The 22,175-nt window shown below is 43.0% G+C and overlaps 1 protein-coding gene across 1 annotated transcript; it reads right to left on the bottom strand.

Moving 5' to 3' along the window:
* Positions 1–18,954: 18,954 nt before the first annotated feature.
* On the bottom strand, positions 18,955–21,211 carry WFDC9 (WAP four-disulfide core domain 9). Its single transcript, XM_045053548.1, has 2 exons — positions 20,770–21,211; positions 18,955–19,824 (listed from the first exon to the last, which is right to left on the bottom strand). Exons 1-2 carry the CDS (start codon positions 20,963–20,965, stop codon positions 19,673–19,675), a joined length of 348 nt encoding a protein of 115 aa, XP_044909483.1. The 5' UTR covers positions 20,966–21,211; the 3' UTR covers positions 18,955–19,672.
* Between the last annotated feature and the right edge of the window lie 964 nt (positions 21,212–22,175).

The raw sequence follows: 22,175 nt of genomic DNA, 5'->3' as shown, positions 1-22,175 counted from the left end.
CAGGAATGAAGAGACTTTGAAGCCATGCCATTTGGGGCTACTCTTACGTCAGTCTACCCATGTGAAAATGACAAGATTCAACTCAGTCAGTCCTGATCATGCTGGCGCACACGTACCCCTGAGGGCGCAGGAAGGTTTTCCAGAGGGTACAGAGGCACGGACAGATTTAAGGACATGATGTCCTGCTTCTCAAATTCCGCATTTACTTCTTCCTGAAGTTGGTCTGCCTGAGAAAGAGCCCGCAGTCTGCCTTTCTCCTTTTCTGTCTCGCACAAAGCCCCGTGCTGCTTCCAAAAAAGGAGGGGTAGGGACCATACTTCTTACCTATCTCTTGCATGTGTCCAAAGTGTAAAAACTGAGTTACAAACAAAGGAACACTTTGAGAGTGCATTTTCCTGAGGACGCTTCCCAAAGAGCAAAGCAAAAATGTGTGGGTAGGAAATACTAAGAGGTTGGTCAGGACCCTGTTTCACTCAGGTGACGAAGTCATAGTAAGTCGTTGTGCCTTTAGCTCCCTCTTCTAGAGTTAGAAATCCCAAGAGTGATGGCACATATCCACAGGGATGTGTATGAAAACATTAATTTCAATTGAAAAATGAAGTCAGCTGTATTGTGGGAGAAAGTGGCCTGATTTGGCCGATTGAGAACTGACTTTGCCAATTAGTTGATTTGTTTAACATTTTCCATAAATAGAGTTAAATCTGCGGCATAATTTTTTTTTTTAATGCTTATTTGTTTATTTGAAGAGACAGAGAGAGAGAGTGAGAGAGAGAGAGGGCCAGGGGTGGGGTGCAGAGAGAGGAGACAGAGAGAATCCCAGACAGGATCTGCACTTATAGCTTGGAGCCTGACGTGGGGCTCAATCCCACGAGACCATGGCCTGAGACAGAATCAAGAGTGGGATGCTTAACTGACCCACTAGCTGCTTCCCCCAACTTTAAAATGTATTAAAGCATGCAATAAGATAAAAGCATTTTATAAAGTATATATTATGGAAGGTCTATCAAAGCTAGTAGTATTCAAACTCTCCAATGCTTACAGTGTATCAGATTAAACAATATGTCTACATAAAAGAGTAACAAGTCTAATTAATAACATTATTGATCATTTGGTAAATACTGGTAAAGCCTTTTTGGTAAACTTTCCAGAAATTGAGAAAGTCACGTGTGATTTGTGATCAGTATCCTAATTCCTAGGAAACAAATTCTTTTCAAGTATAAGGTTTCCAGTTCTATGCCTTGTAAACATAGAAAGGGGACTTAAGTAAGCTTATATGAATATTTAGATTAGATCATTAAAAATAGTTTTTTATTATAGAATATTACATGATTGGGGGGCAATGATCTGGAAGTTTGAAGAACCACGTGACATACCTATAACAAAACTCCTTTTGTTCCCATGCACTTACATATCACCAAGAGATGCATTACCTATAGAATTTTGTTTATCAATAAAATTTTGCCAATCGATAATTTCAATGTATTCACTTATATGGTCACTATTATAATGTTATTGAAGTAACAAATGGAATGAAAAATCAGTCCATAAGAAAACATTTTATTCCTAGAGTCTTATGGTCCCAGGAATTGAAAAGTTTACATTTTAATATACATACATGTGTTTATGGCATAGCAGTATGAAAAGGTCGTGATTAAAAGGCTTTTGAGCATAAGATTGTATTGCATTAGATTGTGAGTCTGTGGGGCAATAAGAATGGAAATATGAGTTCTACGAGAAGGAGAAGTGTTTTGAAATGTCCAACTCTTAAAGAAATGCTTTCCATATTTTTTTCCTCTTTGTTTTTTAAATTTTTTAAATTTTATTTTTTTAAATTTACATCCAAATTAGTTATCATATAGTACAACAATGATTTCAGGAGATTATATATATATATATATATATATATATATATATATATATATTTGATTGATATGAAATTTATTGTCAAATTGGTTTCCATACAACACCCAGTGCTCATCCCAACAGGTGTCCTCCTCAATACCCATCACCCACTTTCCCCTCCCTCCCACCCCCCATCAATCCTCAGTTTGTTCTCAGTTTTTGAGAGTCTCTTATAGTTTGGCTCCCTCTCTCTCTAGCTTTTATTTCCCTTCCCCTCCCCCATATATATATATATATATATATATATATATATATATTTAATTTTTTAATGTTTTATTTATTTTTGAGACAGGGAGAGACAGAGCATGAACAGGGGAGGGTCAGAGAGAGGGAGACACAGAATCCGAAACAGGCTCCAGGCTCTGAGCTGTCAGCACAGAGCCCGACGCGGGGCTCAACCCACGGACCGCGAGATCATGACCTGAGCGGAAGTCAACCGTTTAACCAACTGAGCCACCCAGGCGCCGCTCCCCCATATACTTTTTAAGTGGATGATTGTGGGTATCAAATTAGGATGGTATTTTGGCTCCAAAGGATTTGTTTTAAAAGTTATGTTGCAGGGGCGCCTGGGTGGCTCAGTCGGTTAAGCGTCCGACTTCAGCTCAGGTCACGATCTCCCGGTCCGTGAGTTGGAGCCCCACGTCGGGCTCTGGGCTGATGGCTCAGAGCCTGGAGCCTGCTTCCGATTCTGTGTCTCCCTCTCTCTCTGCCCCTCCCCCGTTCATGCTCTGTCTCTCTCTATGTCAAAAATAAACATTAAAAAAAATTAAAATAAAATAAAAGTTACGTTGCAGTGTTTAAAATATTAACGTTCACAACATGTTTTCATAATGCATTTGAGATTCCCTCATGTTGTTGTGTGTTGTCTGGACCTTCTTATTGCTGAGTTATGTTTCATCATATGGAGGTACCACGGGTTGTTTATCCATTCACTAGTTAATGCGCACTTGGGTTGTTTCGAGTTTGTGGTGATTATGAATTAACTCTCTACAAGCAGTTTCATACAGGCTTTTGTATGAACATAAATTGCCATTTCTCTTGGGTAAGTACCAGGGAGTAGGATTGTTAGGTTATGTGATAAGTATATGGTTACAAGAAACCACCAAAATGTTTTCCAAAGTGGCTGTGCCATCTTGCATTTCCACTAGTAGTACAGGAGAGCTCCACTTGCCTCACTTACTTGCTAGCATTTAAGATTGTAAATGTTTTATTTAGTCATTCTAATACATGCGTAGTGGTACAATTGTGAGAAATTTTAAGAGATTAAAGTAATTTGCTTGAATTTCTGGGACCATAAGATTCTTTTTTTTAAATTTTTTTTTTCAACGTTTTTTTATTTATTTTTGGGACAGAGAGAGACAGAGCATGAACGGGGGAGGGGCAGAGAGAGAGGGAGACACAGAATTGGAAGCAGGCTCCAGGCTCCGAGCCATCAGCCCAGAGCCTGACGCGGGGCTCGAACTCACGGACCGCGAGATCGTGACCTGGCTGAAGTCGGACGCTTAACCGACTGCGCCACCCAGGCGCCCCAGTGGGACCATAAGATTCTAAGTCACTTAAAACGATGGTGGAGATGTTATTCCTATTTCCCAGCTGTCCCTTTGACAATGTTCCAAACCCAGTGGGCTCCTCATTTCTTGAGCCTGGGTAGTCAGAAGCTTCCCCAGAACCCCATCATTGAACCTACCTCTTTGCCCAGCTTCCCCACATGGCAGAGGTTGCTCTTTGCAGTGAATGGAGGAGCATTTTGCAACTGAAAGGTCTACAGGTGGTCAGGAGCGAGGGGAACAGTTGAATTTCCAGGTTACCATTTTCAGAAACTACAGGTAAGGCCTCACTATGATCCTATTACATCCCATAACCCCCTACTGCTCCCCCCACTCCCAACCCATGCCGGGAGTACACCCAGCCTCAGGTCCCACTTCCATGGCTGAGAGCTCCGTCCTCACATCTTCCTCCTCTCAATGGCACGGCATGTCTCCTGCTTGGCTACTCAACCAACAATGTGCCTTTTGCCTCAGTCACTTGGCAGACCTTGAGGAGGACGATTAGCTCCATGGATCTCCTTCATACACCTTGTCCCATGCTTGGGCAGAGTAAGCAGATGCTTCCTCCAAAGATGTGATCTTCTACATAACTCCTATCCAGTGATCTACATTCTGATACTGAATCTCGCTAAGTGTGGCATGCAGAGCACTGCCTATCTCCACAGTGTGTTGCTTAAATATCTTAAATCTTTGTAATTTTTTGTCTCTTTGACTATCAATAATTCGGAATGGTGTGTGGAGGGCTCTCACTACAAAGATTTCTCAATTTATGTCTGTAATTGCATCGGTGTTTGTTTAATAGATCTTGATTCTATTGATTTAGGTAAATGCAAACATTCCTGGTGAATGGAATCTTTTATCATTATACAGTGACTCCTCCTCTATCCTGAGAATAAACTCCTCTTACAGTTCTGTATTTCCTGATATCTAACTATACCATCTCTCTTTTTGTTTGCATTTGCCTCGACTTTTCCCCCTCAGTTTGCTTCAACCTTTCCATGCACTTGTGTTTCATTTTTGAAACATTGTAAATCTACATTTAAAAAATATACATTTAAAAATCTACAATCTTTACCTATTAATTGATATTTATGGGATTTAATGACATGTGGGTTCATTTCTACAATCTTATTTTGAGTTTTCTATTATCTATCCTTATTATTTGCAGATTCTGTATTTGCAAATTGGTTTTGTGTGTTTGTCAAACAATTCAATAACAAGAAAACAAATAACCTGATTAATAAATGAACAAAGGACTTGAGTGGACTTTTCTCAAAAGAAAACATACAAATTACCAACCACATATGAAAAGATGTCAACACCACTAATCATCAGGGAAGTAAACACCAAAACTACAATGAGATATCACCTCATGTCTTCTTAGAATGCCTATCATCCAAAAGTCATAAGATAACAAGTGTTGGCAAGGATGTGGAGAATGAGGAGTCTTGTGTGTGTTCGGTGGAAATTTAAATTGGTGCAGCCACTGTGGAAAACAGTCTGGAGGTTCCTCAAAAAAATAAGAAACAAAACTACTATATGATCAAGCAATCCCACTTCTGGGTATACTATATCCAAAGGAAATGAAAGCAATATTGAAGAGATATCTGCACCCCCATGTTCACTGTACCATTATTCACAATAGCCAAGATATGGAAACCATCTAAGTGTCCATGGATAGATGAATGGATAAAGAAAATGTGATATACATGAATATGATTCAGCCTTAAAAAAAAAATCCTGCCATTTGCAACAACATGGATGAATCTGGAGGATATTATGCTAAGTGAAAGAAGCCAGACACAGAAAGGCAACTACTGCAAGATCTCAAAAAGTGGGACTCATAGTAGCAGAGAGTAGAATAGTGGTTGCCAGAGACTAGGGGATGTCTAAGGGACAAGCCTTCTGTTGAAAGATGGGTAAGTTCTGGGGATCCAGTGGATAGCATAGTGACTATAATTAATAATACTGTGTTGTGTACTTGAAATTTTCTAAAAGAGTAGGCCATAAGTGTTCTCACCACACATAAAAAGGGGGGGGGTGACTATTTGAGGTGATAAATATGCTAACTAGCTTGATTATGTTGATCATTTCACAATATGTACCTATATCAAAATTTATTATACCCACCTTCAATATACACAACTTTTACACATCAATATACCTCAATAAAAGCTTACAGATTTTTTTTAAATAAAAAGAAGGTTCCACTGGGTATTCAGAGCTAGATTAATTGCTTTAAGCCAGCATGTTGAAAATTTTTTTTAATGTTTATTTGTTTTTGAGAGAGAGACAGAGTATGAGCAAGGGAGGGGCAGAGAGAGAGAGGGAGACACAGAATACGAAGCAGGCTCCAGGTACTGAGCCCACAGAGCCCAACACGAGCCTTGAACTCACAAACTGTGAGATCATGACCTGAGCTGAAGTCAGACACTTAACCAACTGAGTCACCCAAGCACCCCTAAAAATTTATTTCTACTCTCTCTATGCTTTGGTGCTACTCTTGAGTAATCCTCGGTGAGTCAAACAATCTCTTTCTTTTTGCTTTTTACTTCAGGTATATGTTGTATTTCTAGATATTCTACTTGGTACTTTTTCAATATTCTGGTGATTTTTTTTTTTTTTTTTAGATTTTATTTTTAAGTAATCTCTACACCCGACATGGGGCTTGAACTCACAACCTCAAGATCAAGAGTCATACTTTCTACCAACTGAGCCAGCCAGGTGCCTTTTAAATTCTTCTGCTTCCCAGTCCCTAACAAAATCTATAGTAGTGATGGGCAGCAGCTGGAATAAGATTGGAAGGAGCCAAAACTCTGAGAGAAGTGAAATCTTCCTCCGTTGGGTCAGCTGTAATTCTTTTTTTTATTTTTTATTTTTTCACGTTTATTCATTTTTGAGAGACAGAGCACAAGTGGTGGTGGGGTAGAGAGAGGGGGAGACGCAGAATCTGTAGCAGGCTCCAGGTTCTGAGCTGTCAACACAGAGCCCGATGTAGGGCTTGAACCCAAGAGCGATGATATCATGACCTGAGCCAAAGTCGGACCCTTCACTGACCGAGCCATCCAGGGGGTCAACTGTAATTCTAAGAGAGTCGGTGGACCCCTGTTGTCCTTGTTTCTCTTTTCTCTCTTTGGTTTGTTCTCCGCCACTTGGCTCTGGATATGGAGCTGAAGTTGCGGAAGGGCCTGGCAATGCAGGGTAAACAAAGCCTAAGTTGTTTGGAGACTTGGGGAAAACAGAAGGCACTGGGGAGATCACCAAGGGAAGGAGTTGAGAAAGCAAACACATACAGTTGTTTATTTATTCCTGGGTTCACCTCCAAGCTGTGCATGCTGACATGCATCGAGAAATGAACTAACAGATACACCATGACCTAGGTCCCAGACTAGTCACTTGGTGGTGCATATGCAAGGAGGCACTAAATGAACTGCAAACAGAGGCTTTGAAAAGCTAAACTGACACTGGAACACAACCCACCCAAGACAGATTGAACTTTTCAGCCTGAACCTAATCATTTAAACTACTTTTCAAAACACAATATCAACCTTCTCCATTCGGTGTAAGCAAGACCTAGAGTCTTGTAAGTTTCATAATGTCCAGGATATAATCCAAAATTATGTAGCCTATGAAGGAAAAGGAAAACATCAACTCCTATGGCAAAATATCAACCTATGGCAAAAAGCTACCAACAGACTCCAGTTTTGAGATGAAATAAATGTTGGAATTATCTTTCAAAGATGTTAAAGCAACTATTATAACAATTCTTTTTTTTTTAATATTTATTTTTGTGAGAGAGAGAGACAGACAGACAGAGTGTGAGCTGGGGAGGGGCAGAGAGAAGGAGACACAGAACCTGAAGCAGGCTCCAGGCTGTGAGCTGTTAACACAGAGCCTGACACAGGGCTCGAACTCACAAACTGTGAGGTCATGACCTGAGCCGGAGTTGGATGCTTAACCAACTGAGCCACCCAGGTGCCCATATCACAATTCTGAAGCAAGTTATCATGAACACCCTTGAAACTGATGGAAAAATAGAATGTCTTGGCAAAGAAACAGAAGACATAAAGAAGAAGGAAAAGGAAATTTGGTAAGAACATAACAACTGAAATTAAACACTCACTGGATGGGCTTGATATCAGAATGCACATGACAGAAAGAGGAGCAGTGACCTTGAAGACTGACCCATGGCAATTATCTAATTTGAACAACAGCAACAAAAAGTATACTTAAAAAAGATACACAGAGCCTCAAGGACAATAACCAAAGTCCTGACATCTGTCACAGTCATGGAAAGAGAAGAGAACGGTACAAGGCTGAAAAAACATTTGAGGAAATAATGACTTGAAATTTCCAAGTATGTTGGAAGACACAAGCCTATAGATTCAAAAAGCTTGTGATGAACATGTAAGATTGGCTCAGCAGCTTGTAAATATGCACTACACTATTATTGACTATAATCAACATGCTGTACATTAGAGCAGGTCACTGTTTGCCACAGTCAATGCCACTGTGTGGCTGCTACTGTTTTTATTTCCTGTTAGTAGTTGTCTCTATATGTTTCAGCTTAGTTGGTCTGTGTGGGGTGAAACAGAAGCCCACCCTTTGTGTGATACCCCAGAAAGCTGGTGGGGCACTGACCCACCCTGCTCTCTCCTTCCATGGTGAGGGGACTTTAATGGGAGACTTCCCTTTGGCATGGAGCATGCAGGGATGGGATGATGCAGGCGAATGTAGCTGCCCTTTCTTCTCTTCATATGCAATTATTCTCAGGTGTATGTTCCATTTTGCTGAAGTTTCTATGTGGACTCCAGAGCTTGCCCAATTACACCTGTGTAATTGTTGATCTTTGTTGTGGGACAGAGGCTGGGGTCTCATATGTTGTCATTTGGTGAACATCCCTCTGTATGCATATGTTTTGAAATGTCATATTTTCATTTTTGGTTCAAAATATTTTCTATTTTCTATCATGATTTCATTTTGACCCATGATCCCTCAGAATTGCTTTGCTTAATTTTTAATCATATGTAAAATCTTTCTAGCCATTTTACTTTATTTATTTCTAGCTTAATTCCACCGTGGTCAGTTTGATTTCAATTTCTTGACATTTGTTGAGAATTAAAAAAAAAAATGTTCCATTTGCTCTTGTTAAGAATGTATGTTCCACAGTAATTCTGAATTCTTTTTGATAGACATTAGTCACTTATTATTTGTGTTGTTCAAATCTTTTAGATTGTTACTGGGTTTCCTGTATTTTGTTTTGTTTTTTCTTCCTAATCTATAAGTTACTGGGAAGTATGTTCAAATTGTCTCTTGGTCCATAATGCTTCTGGCAATGGCAGACCAGTTTACTTGGGACCTTGAGATCCTTCCAGGAAAGCAAAATACGATTCCTTGAGGATTGTCCAGCAACATTTTAGATACAAATCACCTCCCACTTCTGCTTTCAGAGTAGGTAAGCTCTGGGCTTTGAAGTGAGACACCCACAAGCAAAAGCTCATCATGTTCCTTAATGCACCTGCAGGTTAAGAGTGTCCTATTGCTTGGTGGTTCCAGAGTTTTTCTCAACCTCTTTTTTATGCTAATTTCTTAGCAGGAAACAGTTCACTGGTTTTGTCCTAAGGCAATCACCCCCTGCTAGTCCAGAAGAAAACTACAGACCTGTCCTCCTTCATCCATCTAAGCTAATACTCTTTCTGCAAAGCACCCCTCCCAACCCTATTCCATACTAGAACCCCTATTTAAGTATATCTCTGGCCCTTAACTTGTATGTATTTCAGGAAATTGGCACAGGGGCTTTTAGACAATGAAGTCTACATATCTATTTGTAATAACCTGCTGAGTGGACTATGGTAGTTTCAGCCACCTGTCTGTGCCTGTTCGTTTTCCTTTGTTAATTTTAGCAAACAATACTTGTGCTCTGCAGGTTTTGTGGGTATAACAACAGGGACCCAAAAGGAAAAGTTGGCAAATTAGAATGTGCGAGGGTCATAGAGCTTAATACCAAATTGATAATCCAACCTTGTCTGCAACTTCATCTGTTGGTGTTGGGACAGTAGAAGGTAGGATATCAGACTTTTATTTCCTTCAAGTTCTCATTCTTTTTCCCCCAGTCTGTATTTAATTCCATCATGGAGGAAAACTAACTTTCCTTCTGAGCTATCCCAATTCCTCTCTATCCGTCAAGGACCAAGCATCTCTTCTTCCAGAAAAAATGATACCCTGACACGGACATGTAGCAACCCCTCTATATTTATAACTTAAGGCACTGTCTCATTCATCCCTTCTTGCCTTTTCCCATCCTGGTTTCTGTTTACTTGGATAAGACTTAACCCTTCTTTGGACTATCTGCCAAAAGATAGAGTTAGCCACACCTGCACTCATGAGGAGTGCCCCTTGCCACAGCCTGAGCACAGTGTAGGCTCTATAACCCTCTAAAGCTTGCCTATTCTTTCTAGGAGTATTTATATTTGAAAAAATTCCTCCAGATTCCAAGTGACTGAGTAAATAATGATAACAAAAGAGGCATTGTCTGAGAGGACAGCTTGAAGAGGTCAATGGCATTTCTTTCCAATTGTAGACCATGGGTGCTGCCACCTTTAAGGAAGATTGTACTTCCCTGGATTAGTTAAAAGGGAGGCCACTTGTGGGAACCTGCTAGAATCACAGGCCAGAAATAAGAAAAGAAAGGCTGCACCAAGGTATGGGGAACCCAGAGAGATGGTGTTTCCTGTAACCATAAGAACATCCCACACATAAGCAGTTTTCCCCAGGTATGTTAGTCAGTGAACCAAGAGAGTCCAGGAGTCTTGGCTAAGAAGAACAAACTTCCAAACGTTAAGAAATCAGGGAAATGCACTGGGAGACAGGGTTTGGGGGCTTAGGGAAAGGTGGAGACAGTGAATGGTCCTGGGATTATAGAAGAAGAGACAGAGCTTCTGAATTACTTCCACAGTTTATTTGTCAAGGAATTGAGATTGATAATATAATGGTTCAGGGAAGAGGGCTGTCAGGTAGGAGACATTGCCCTGGGACCCCTCTTCCTCCCTCCCCCTACTTTCCAGCTGGGACAAGATGATGGTCCCACTGGACATCAAGTAGTATTATTCTGATGCCCCATATCCATTTATTAACCAGTCAGGGTGGTGGTCATGGAAAAAGTAAACGCTGGCGTGGTGGTGGTGGTGACGGGTGTATAGTCCTCAGTGTCAGCCTCTGGAAGAGAGAATGGGTAGGTATTCAGTGGCCACACAGTCTGGTGAAAAACATTTCTTTAAGTATAACAGATCCTCCCAAACTCTGGTGGTAGGCATATTTTCTGTGATTTAGGATATTCGCACACCACGCTTCTCTCAAGATGTTTTTTGTTTGCTTGTTTGCTTTAAGCAAGCCTCATGCTCAGCACAGAGCCCTATGTGGGTCTTGAACTCACGACCCTGAGATCAAGACCTGAGATGAGATTAAAAGTTAGATGTGTAAACAAATGAGCTACCCAGGCACACTATAGATGTTTTAAGCCCAATGAGTAAAGACACATAAATGTCAGACCTATGGGGTTTGGATAAATCAGGTAGGCCTGCAAGTGGCTTGGAATGGAGGGAGGACAGGGATTTGAGATGGGAGGAAGGGGTGGGGTACCTCAAGTTGGACTGGGTACCAGGACTAGGAAGACATATTCTGTCTGTCCCCTCAGTAGGGAGTCCACAGTCTTAAAAACCAAATGGCAAGAGAGGGGTGCTTCTGAGGTCCTACCATGTTTTCTGACGTTCATGCAGATAGGACCACAGAGAGAATAGCAGCATTCGTAGCCCGCACCGCATTGCCAGGCATACTTGCACCTTCTGCCGCACTCGTAGTTACTGGGAAGCCTCGGGCAGTGTCTCGGTTTCAGTTCTACTATAACTGAGAAGGAACACATGAGCAGTGGCTCCAAGAAGATGACTTTTTCTCACTATTATCCACCCCTTTAAAGCCACAGGACTCACTCCATTGGTTTTTCGTCGTCTTCTCTGTGTCCAGGGATCTGGGTGGGCTTTTTTGTTCCTGGAGTCAAAATCCAGCTCCCACCCCTAACAAATCCAGCAACCATAAAATCACCTGCATGCAACTTAACATCACAGGACCTGAGTCCTGAAACCCAATTCCCAGAACAAAGAGTCCCAAGAGATCCTCTTGTCTCTTGCCCTCATTTACAGGGTAGGGGAATGGATCACAGAGAAGAGGAAGAACTGTCTTGTACTTTCCCCTGTCTCATTGAGACAGCCCTCCAAACCTAGCTGCTCCCCAGAAACCTCTGCCACCAGTTATGGACCCACAACTCCCCCCTCAATTCTGCTGATTTCAATTTTTTACCCCAGTGATTCCAAACTTCTCTTGGTCAAGCACACATTTAACTTCTCCTCTACATGCCCAATGGTCTAAAATACCCGATTCCCTTGACAAAGGGCATATTTCAAGAAATAATTAGTACCCCATTCCCAATTTGGTGCTCATGCTTGGAACTCCTAACTGGAGTCAAAAACTCCTAGTGGCTCAGTCTAAGCACCTTCCACCTGGGTTTTGAAACCTGTGGAGGTTTCCACTGCTAAGATCCTCTTAAAAAAAAAAAAAATGCCACGTAGCCACCACTGTCCCCACAACACACATAAAAACATCGTTACTTGTAACATCAGGAGACCCTCAAACTTGAGAAGTGCACATTCAACTTTCCTCATATCCTGGCTTTAAAAAGGAACCAATGCTTGTATATATGCCAGTCAGTCCCTGTTTCTTCTGCTTTCAACCCCTTCTTCATTTTGAAGCTCAACCAGAATACCTACCTGAATAAGGAGACTGAGTCTCAGATTTTTCTCTCAGTGTTCCTGCCACTGACATGATGATCACCACACAATACAGTGTGAACATCTGGAGAAACAACCCCTTCATGATGTGAACTCGGGATGTCTGAGTGTGAGCCTGGCAGGAGACCCAGGATTTCACCAGGTCCTGCTGGGGGTAGCGAAGGGCTTCGGGGTGTGGAAAACACGTGACTGGTCTCTCACTGCCCCCTCTGGTTCTGCCTCCTCTCCTCCCTGCACCACTCCTTGGCTGGGCACGGGTGTCTCCTGAGCTACTTGCCTTCTCCTTATGCTTCCTCCTCTCATTGCAGAAATGAATTCTTCATAGCATTATCATTTATTTTAAAATTTGAAAAACAGTGCAAAGTACAAAGAAAAGTATTAAGATATGATCAGCTATCTATTAGCTAGATAGATAATAGTCATCTAGCTTATCATGACATAGCTTTAGAGCTTATCTCTCAATAAAAAAAAATCATACATATTTCTTGTATTAGTATTTCACTGCATTTTAAAAGCCATTTAAACGATGTGGCAACGAGAAAGAATGAAATCTGGCCTTTTGTAGCAACGTGGATGGAACTGGAGAGTGTGATGCTAAGTGAAATAAGTCATACAGAGAAAAGACAGATATCATATGTTTTCACTCTTATGTGGATCCTGAGAAACTTAACAGAAGACCATGGGGGAGGGGAAGGAAAAAAAAAAGAGGTTAGAGAGGGAGGGAGCCAAAACATAAGAGACTCTTAAAAATTGAGAACAAACTGAGGGTTGATGGGGGGTGGGAGGGAGGGGAGGGTGGGTGATGGGCACTGAGGAGGGCACCTGTTGGGATGAGCACTGGGGTGTTGTATGGAAACCAATTTGACAATAAATTTCATATTTAAAAAATAAATAAAAGGACTGAAAAAAAAAGCCATTTAAGAACATAAGCACATGGAAATGCCTTGGAGGCTCAGTTGGTTAAGCGTCCCACTCATAATTTCAGCTCAGGTCATGATCTCAGGGTTGTGAGATTGAGCTGGGAGTCAGTCCCCACCCTGGGCATGGAGCCACTTAATATCATCTCTCTCTCCCTCCCCCTCCCCCTCCCCCACCCCCCTCCATAAAAATTATAACAAAAACAAATCAGTAAATATTAGTAAAAAATTTTTTTTAATCTCAAGACTTACAAATTGATCGCAAAATTTGACGTGGAACAACTTTTCCTAAGCCTGAATTTCCCGAATATTTCCTGTCTTTCATAAGAATTAGGTCCTAATGATACCAGCATATTTCCTATTTAAAGCATAATTAATTTACAATTTTTGTAGATGCACTAACTTTCTATCACTCGATTCCATTACAGTGATTTTGGGGAGTGAGAGCAGCAAGATGGCTAAGAGCCCCCTGCTTGCATCCTCCCTCTACAACCATTTGGCATCCACCCACACACAAAAGGACCTCTGTGGAAGCTTCAGGATCCAGCTCCTTGCACCAGGGGACCTGGGAGGAATATCCCCCCTGCGTTTGGTCATAGGCATAGAGACCTCGGTCTTGTTACCAGGGACTCGGAAGTGGCCTGTGGACTGGCTGTATTCCCTCCTCGGCCACAGTCCAGGAGCCAGGGGAGAAGCCTCATTTAGACCATCACCCACACATGACAAGCTTTGTGGAAGTCCAGGCATGAAACAGAGATGTCCCATCACACTGTTGGAGAGAAAAGGCAATCCAAGTGTGGACACATTGGAGAGGTTAAAAGTCACAGTTTGACTTTACCTGCATCACATCCACCCAGATTTTTTTTAAAAATCCTCTAAGGAATTGTGCCTGCAAGAATGTTGACATGTCCTCCGTGAACCCAGGCAAGAGGAAGTATATGTAGTCCCTGCGGTACACTTCTGCTTGTTCCACGCTCACATTATTTACACATATTGTGCATTATCGATTCATCTTCTGCACATTACTAAGTGAAGACATCTTCTACACAAATTAAACCTTATGAATGAGGTTGGCATGAGCCAAGGGGGACTGGAAAAGCCCACCATATTAGAAGAAAAGTTGCTAAGTGTTCAGCCTTTGAGAATGATGAGCACATAAAAGACCACATGATTCTTCTGTGCACAAGAAAATAAATTATGAAAGCTTTGTAGGCTCTAGAAACTAGGTGAGTCACCGGAGCATGGCATGGTATTTTTGAATGCTGGCAAAATGGCTTCAGTTCTCTTTCGGGTTCTTTGGCTAAATCAGCTCTATTTTCATTCCTCACCCAGCCCCGCCCAAACTCTCAGGAATCCATACAAATCCTCCACGCAGTTTGGATTTATCTTTTCTAATGAATTAAGATACTTACTAGTTAAGCCATTGTTTCCAGCTTTCAATTTCTTGAAAATGCTTATTCCCCATTTCCTCTCCTATTCTCTTCAACCTTGCATATTAGGGTGAGTTTTTTCTTTTATGTCATTCTAGTGAGGTTTTAAGTGTAAGCAGAGAGAAAAAGGATAAAGGTCCCTCTAAATATGCCTATGTCTTAGTTCCAAGAACCGGAACTAGCTGACCTGGAGTGGTGAAGGGGCTTTGCAAATGAGATGAAGGGTAGTGACCTTGAGATGGGGAGGCTGGTGGGTCCAGTGTGACCATGAGTGGATGAAAGCACGGATGTTTCCTGACTGCAGTGGGCTAGAGACCCACAGAATAAGGTGAGACGCGAAGCATGAGGACCCAGTTGGCCTTTGCTGGCTCTGCAGATGGAAGAATGCGGCCCACGCCAAGGAATTTGAGTGGTCTCTAGAAGCTGAAAACAGCCCTCAGCTGACAGCTGGCAAGGGAATGGAGACCTCAGGCTCATAACTTCAAGGACCTGAATTCTGCCGACAATCTGAATGAACGCAGACATGGGTCCTTCCGTCTAGAGAGGAAACGCAAAAAGGAGCACTGCCCTGCTGACATCTTGATTGTAATTGGAAGAGACCCGTGTGGCACTTGCGACCTACAGAGCTGTAAGGTAATAATTTGTGTGGTTTAAGCCCCTAAATTCATGATGACTTATAACAGCAGCAACAGGAAACAAATATTCATATTCAAATACCCTGTTTAACTGGCAGGCCCAATTTTGTGTTGGGATACCCAGCCTATCTGGATGTTTCTGTTTCTATCCTAACCCACTCCTCCAGCGTTCACCTTGCCCTCCAAGTGTTTATACGTTCGCAGTGGACGAGAGCCCTTCTTACATATTTACCTTTATTCCTAATTCTGAGGTTGTGGAATGAACTCCACCCTCGTGAGAGCCAAAGCAGAAGCTTTGTCATCTCAAACACAAGACAAACACGGAGAAACAACTTTTCTCTCTCAATGACCAGTAATGGCTTTCAAAATACTCCAGCCCTCAGATTCATGAGCGTGACTCTGTACTTGCTGGTTAATTTTGTGACCTCTTTTCCCTGGGGAAACAAACCTCACCTGCATGTTCTGGTTTCATGGTCAAAGGGCTTGATGGAAAAACAAGGAACTGCAGAGGAAGAAAAATTGCGACTCGGTTAATATTTTTCAAAATGCTGCACCACAGCACCATTTTATTATTAAGGCCACAAAGTCTTTCCTCGTCCAGTTTTGAGCAATACAGCATTCCATTTTCCTCTAGTTTGGCTATGGTTCGAATGTTCTTACTTGGATTTGACATTTGAAGTAACTGTCTGAATTTTATTCTTGGGGGAGGGGGGTGTTTCATATCTTGCTTAGTCCTTGTGGGTCATGAGGTGATCTTGGAAGTGGAAACTTCATGTCAAGGACAATGGAGCAAAGAGGTGAAGCGGCCTGGATCTTCTATGGTTTGTGGTGTCCCTACACTGGTTCGGGACACCTAATCCTCAGTCTTCCACATGAACAAATATTGACCCGTCCTACTTTAAGCCGCTATTTTCTTTGTTGTTGCTGTCATCATGCATTCGAAACGAATCCGAACTGAAACACCAGCCGAAGCGCATATTAATGGAGAATGGTGGCTTAAGAAGTCTCTTTTTAATTTCTCACGTGCTCTCTCAGGAAGCCTGGTGAGTTGTGTGTTACCAAAATGAGGTCCTTAAGAAAGAGGGAGGGGTCGGATCTAGGAACTGGGTGCTCTGATCTTGGAGGAACTGAAGTGCCACCGTGCTGGTGAAGAGAAGTCCCCAGTGCTGCTGTGTATGGCCCTGGAACACAGCATGCTGGTGCAGAGGCTGAAGACTTTCGGAGTTTCCATGGAGGAAAAGCAGCTACTTCCAGGATGCTTAGGATGAGTGGCTTCAGCTGCGGGTGCATTCTTGGGCTCTACCCTTGTACCGCCCGATGTGCCCCCATTCTGTCCCAAGTAGAAAGAGGAAAAGGTGACGAAAAGTATACAGTTCTGGTATTCTGGTTGTCAAGGAGCTAACTGTCCCCCTTAAAAGGATTTCCTTTTTGGAATGCCCCAGATGAACTGAATGAAATTCCTTCCAGTAGTCAAAGGGAGGAAAATAGGAGATGAAAGCCAAAGCTCCAAATGTCAGCAACTGCTCGCCTGGGGCGACACATCTTCTCTCCCTTCCACCTCTCCACGACTCAAGATTGCATTAAGCAATCTCTTGCCAAAAGGTAACTTCTATTCAGTTTTCAGAGCTTCACCTGGGTCTGCTGTTTCTTAAAAATAACCAGTTTAAAATAATGAATATGCCACAGAGGCAGATCTTTCAGTCGGCAAAATTTTCTCCCCTTCGTAAGAGACATTTACACGCATGAGGGAAGTCTCCATTTGTAAGCCTGTCCTCCTCTCTGGATGTGGAAGAGAAGGATGACTTTCAGCCCCTAGAAAGTCTTTATCAAGGGAGCCTGCAGCAGAAATCTGCATAACGACCATGCCTTTGTCCACTGTGCCCTTCCTGGTGACTTCCCATAACGGGCCTTCCCTTTCCTTTCCACATCTTTTGTCTTCAGCTGAAGATGTCATTGGAGGAGATGGCTTGGGCCACTTGGGGGAGTTCCTAAGTTTTCCTGGTCTCTCCCAGGTATACTGGAGGTATACATGTTGGGCAACTTCAGTTTGTTTTTCTCCTAATCTGTCTTTGACTGCAGTGGCGGGGGGGGGGGGGGGGTTGTGGGGGGGTCTCAGACAAGAACCCAGAAGGGGAGAGGAAAAGGCACTTTTTCTCCCTATACTATCCTGGATACCCAAGAGGACAATACCGTCTTCCTTCCCTCATCCTTCTGTTGGGTGTCCCTAACCTCTTGTTTTTCTTGACTTCTTTTGTCATGAAGGGATAACCACTTTCACTCAATCGAGCTCCAGGTCACCCTTATCCCTGAACGTCAAGACGAAGACCCACTCCTGAAGGATGTTTGCCTGAGCCGCTGAGTCCTTGTGCCTTTTCCTTACTCTGAGCTCTAAGGCACTAACCAGTGTTCTGTTAGGCCTTAATCCTTGCTGGCCTCGGTCTTTGCTGTATCACATCGTGGAACCTTTCCTTGGGCTCCACCGCTAGTAAGTGTGATCTGCTGACTCAGCCCCTCTAAATGAATATATACTGTCCTCTGGATCAGGAAGAGGCACAGATATGAATACATCCTAGGGACTTTATAATCCCCTCATCCAAGGGAAGTTATATCTCTAAATGATCTTCAAGGGGAGCTTGGATGGCTCAGTCGTTTAAGCGTCCAACTCTTGATTTGGCTCAGGTCATGAGTTTGTGGTTCGTGAGATCAAGCCCTGCCTTGGGCTCTGTGCTGGCAATGGGGGGCCTGCTTGGAATTCTCTCTCTCTCTCTCTCTCTCTCTCTCTGTCCCTCTCCAACCCTGAAATAAATAAACATTAAAATGGTCTTAAGATACTAATGGCAGAATATAATATGACATATATTATATTCGAATTTAATCTAAGGGAACACTATGGGCCGGAAGCCTGCCTGGCATTACCAGACATGTCAGGATATGACTCATATTACCCACGTAAAACTACCATGCAGACACAACAGGCAGGAATAAGAGGATATAAGGAGGTAGAAGGAGGGACAATTCTGGAAGCTGAGTGCCCGTCTTGACGGCAGGACCACCTTCTCTAATGAGAGGAGCCACCAGCTTTCCAGGGGGCGCTTGTTCCATTTTGCAGTGATGTGGAGGCCAAGGTCTTGGGTCTTGCTTGAGGAGTTTGGTTTTGCCTAAGTAGACAGGTCAGAGACCACCCTGTGTTCACCAACTCCTGCTTTCTGTTCTCCTTGGGCATACAGTGAGACTATATTTCCCAGTCTCCTTTGCAAATAAGGGACCACATGACCACATTATGGCAAATAGCATGTGGATGGAGCAGAGCTCCACTTCTAGGCCTGGCTCTTAAAACCTTCTGCAGGAGCTTCCATGCAACCTTCTCCCATCTGTTGGCTGGATGCAGAGGAGGCTCTGGGAGATGATGGAGTTATAGATAGATGTATGGTGCTTGAATCATGCATGGCATGGGGGTGTTCGCCAACCACCCGCAGTGAAATCTATTGTGAATGAGAATAAGCTTTGTGTTTGACATTTTTCTAAATCTCTGCATTGTTGCTACAGCCATGAGTCTACTGAATAACTGGGAAGGCAGACTAACTGGGTTGTCTATAATCCGTAGTGGGGTGGGAAGAACAGTTCGATCACTGTGAAGAGACAAATGGAACCACAGGAATGGAGTATAACACACTGCAGAGCCCTCGGGTTGGTTGTCAGTTTATTTGGCTGAGACTTGAAACTTCCCAGGACAGAGAGATCAAGGGGAGAATAGAATGGTCCTCAGCCAGGGCAAGGGAATAACTCAACAGGTAGCCAGGCAGCACTCTTCTTAGACTACATAGGCATCCTCTAGCCCACATCAGTGGTGGGGCAGCTAGAGCCTAGAGGTTTAGCATGGATTTAAAGGGTTCTCTGGAAGAGAAAAGTCAGATGGTTAAAAGTCAGGGAACACCCATTCCCAAACTTAACAACACCCCTGGCCCCGGTTAATGGGAAAAGGAATTTGTTCTGTAATTCAGGGGTTACCCACTTTTAAGCAATTTCTCCCAAGAAGTTTGCCAATTCATCACACAGGTGGAGACTGGGCCTCGTGGGCCTGCCTGAGACAAGGGGCCCACACAGAGGCCAGACTAAGGAGTCCATAATCGGGGCCTTGGACAAAGGAGGGATGAATAACTGATGGGTGACCTTTTGGGGGAACTGAATGAGAAGGGAGAAAAGTGGAGCCCCCCATGTTTGTGTCTTGATTTATTTTGCCCTGAATGTCAGCCTAGGTACAGAGATAGTAGGGCATTGACTTATGCTGCCTGTTTCTTTGTCCGGGATTTGGGTGACTTCCGTTCCAGGTCCCACCTTCTGAATGAGGGTGACCAGTAGTGAGGAAGCATATCTAGGCCCGACCTTGCCACTCCAAACAACTCACTCATTGTCCAAGCAGATGTTTCCACAGAAGGTCCAGCAGCATGTATGATTGGGAGATAAACACTCCTGTAATCTAGTGCACCTCTTCTCACAGTACTGGAACAGAGGCTGTATCCAGCACTGCTCAACCACTGTTCTTCCAACTGAAACTGAGACGATAGATGTTGGCAGATACATCCACCCACAACTTAGAGAAGAAACCCTTCTCAAGCTTAACTATCCCCAAGCTCTGGAACCTGAGCTTGAAGTCACAAACAAAACATTTCTCTGCGTTTTAAGAAAATCCTTTTCTTGAGTTCTAGTTGTGTCTGTTCACAGGAGACCATTCTTGCATGCCATGCCTTCCCTCTCTCCCCACATCCCTACAGCACTGCAGGCATTCGGGTCCTCCCCAAGCTCCCTAAAGATAGGACCCAGGACAACCTCATCATCTAATGGCACCACTTCACCAAGTCTATTCTCATGGGACGTTGGATTTCAGGGCCTGCAACATACTGTAGCGCCAATTTCCACACCCAGTTTGCAGAATGGAAGACTGAGCTGGGGGAGAATAGGCACCTATATTTCCTCTTGTCTATTTGCTTCCTTGCTGGTACCACCTAAGCACCCAGCCTCTCCCCAGATTCCCAGTACCCTCCTTTTACTATCCCCATTTTATCCTCTGACCCCAAACTTAGACTCTAAGGATCCCTTATTAGTTTTTTCCAGTTTTCATATTCCAAGGAAATAATATTGCCCTTTTGGTATTCATCAAAGGCACAGAGATTCCGAAAAGAAGGGCTCAAAGGGAAGCTCTGTGTTGGTGCTTCCCCTACCTAAGGTAGTCTACCTTTGTCAAATATCATTTCCCACAAGCTTATGGAATGGACTTATGGACTGAACTATGTTCCCTTTCCATATACCCATGATTGTTGCTTTCAGAGATGAGAGGGGGAGCATGGAGGGGCACTTGATTGGCAACATCCAACCAAAATCTTTCTTGGGTGTCTCAGCTCTAAGGAGGGTTGGGATCCGGGAAAGGTGGTCCCTGAATCAGCTACACCAGACATCCCGGGCCTGGGCAGAGACCCCTCCTCCCTTGCCATACCACCTACAAAATGTCTTGTTCCTGAGGCCTCCCAGCACAGGCAGAGGCATCACAACCCCATAGATGATCACGTTGAGTAGGAGAACCCAGGGCTTCATGGTAGTAGTCTCTATGCGTGTTTGGGTTAAGTTCTGGTCTTCTCCCAATGCTGCCAGAGGTACAACAGGAATTAAGGAGAGTAGGATCAGAAAGAGAGAGAACATGCTTATGAATATTGGGTTATTCTTTCTCCTACTGTCCCTTTACACCCTCTGTCATCCAACAACATATCAAACTAGCCATTGGCTTCCCAAGGCTACTTCCCCATCTCACATTACAGCCACTTCCTTTGCAAAATTTTTTCGTTTAAAAGTGCATTGCGAGAAAGAATGAAGTCTGGCCATTTGTAGCAACATGGATGGAACTGGAGGGCATTATGCTAAGTGAAATAAGTCAGGCAGAGAAAGACAGATACTATATGTTTTCACTCATATGTGGATCCTGAGAAACTTAACAGAAGACCATGGGGAAGGAAGGGGAAGGGGGAAAAAAGTTACAGAGAGGAAGGGAGGCAAACTATAAGAGGCTCTTAAGTACTGAGAACAAACTGAGGGTTGTTGGGGGGTGGGGGAAAGGGCAAAGTGGGTGATGGGCATTGAGGAGGGCACCTGTTGGGATGAGCACTGGGCGTTGTATGGAAACCAATTCAACAATAAATTATATTTAATAAAAAATAAAAATGCATTGTGTTTTCTGACTAAAAATCGATAAATCTTCAGTTTGTATAACTAGTCAAACAAAAAATATAAGAAGGAAATAGATAGGCATTCGTAATTGCACCACCCAGAGATAACCAGTGTATGTGTATCCTTTTTGTTGCCCTCAATATTTTTATGAACCTGGATAATAGAACCCACCAAGTGTCCTGAATATTTTTTTTTTTTTTACTTAAGAACATATGTAATAGGATAATATAATGGAAGTGTTAGTCTAGACGCTATGACAGAGTGCCAGAGTGAACTCAAAATGAGTTACGAGAGATGGGTTACTCAGTAGGACTTGAGAAAGTTGACAGCCAAGAACGGGTCAGGGACCTCTTAAACTTTGATCTAATCAGATGACCCAAAGTTAAAGGAGTTGTAGAGAGGCCTTCAACGATTTTATTGGTACAAAGCTCTGCTCGGGAAGCAGGGAAGCTGTCTTCTAATTCCAAGTTGAGAGAAAAGGCTTTGTGGATACTACTCATAGAGCTTACTGTGTGTCCCAGAAGTTTGTAGGGACACCATAGATCTGAGTCATGATTGAAGGCTCTAAAGGGTGAGGGATCTGGCCAGAATGGCCTTTAGTAGCAGAGAAGAGGGCTGCAGTTGGGACACATCTAAATTGTAAATGGCCAGATAGTGTTTTGTGTCTGCAGCGAACCCTTGGAATCTC

This window comes from Felis catus, chromosome A3 (assembly GCF_018350175.1).
Source record: "Felis catus isolate Fca126 chromosome A3, F.catus_Fca126_mat1.0, whole genome shotgun sequence".
Taxonomy (NCBI): Eukaryota; Metazoa; Chordata; class Mammalia; order Carnivora; family Felidae; genus Felis; species Felis catus.
This window is presented reverse-complemented; position numbering and strand designations above follow the sequence as displayed.

What these genes read in the sequence shown, in the direction of transcription:
- WFDC9 (XM_045053548.1), bottom strand. Translation starts at nt 20,965, where the DNA reads ATGTTCTCTCTCTTTCTGATCCTACTCTCCTTAATTCCTGTTGTACCT. An exon ending in CCTCAGGAACAAGACATTTT is followed by an intron (nt 19,825 to 20,769) that starts GTAGGTGGTATG and finishes CTATCGTCTCAG; the next exon opens with TTTCAGTTGGAAGAACAGTG.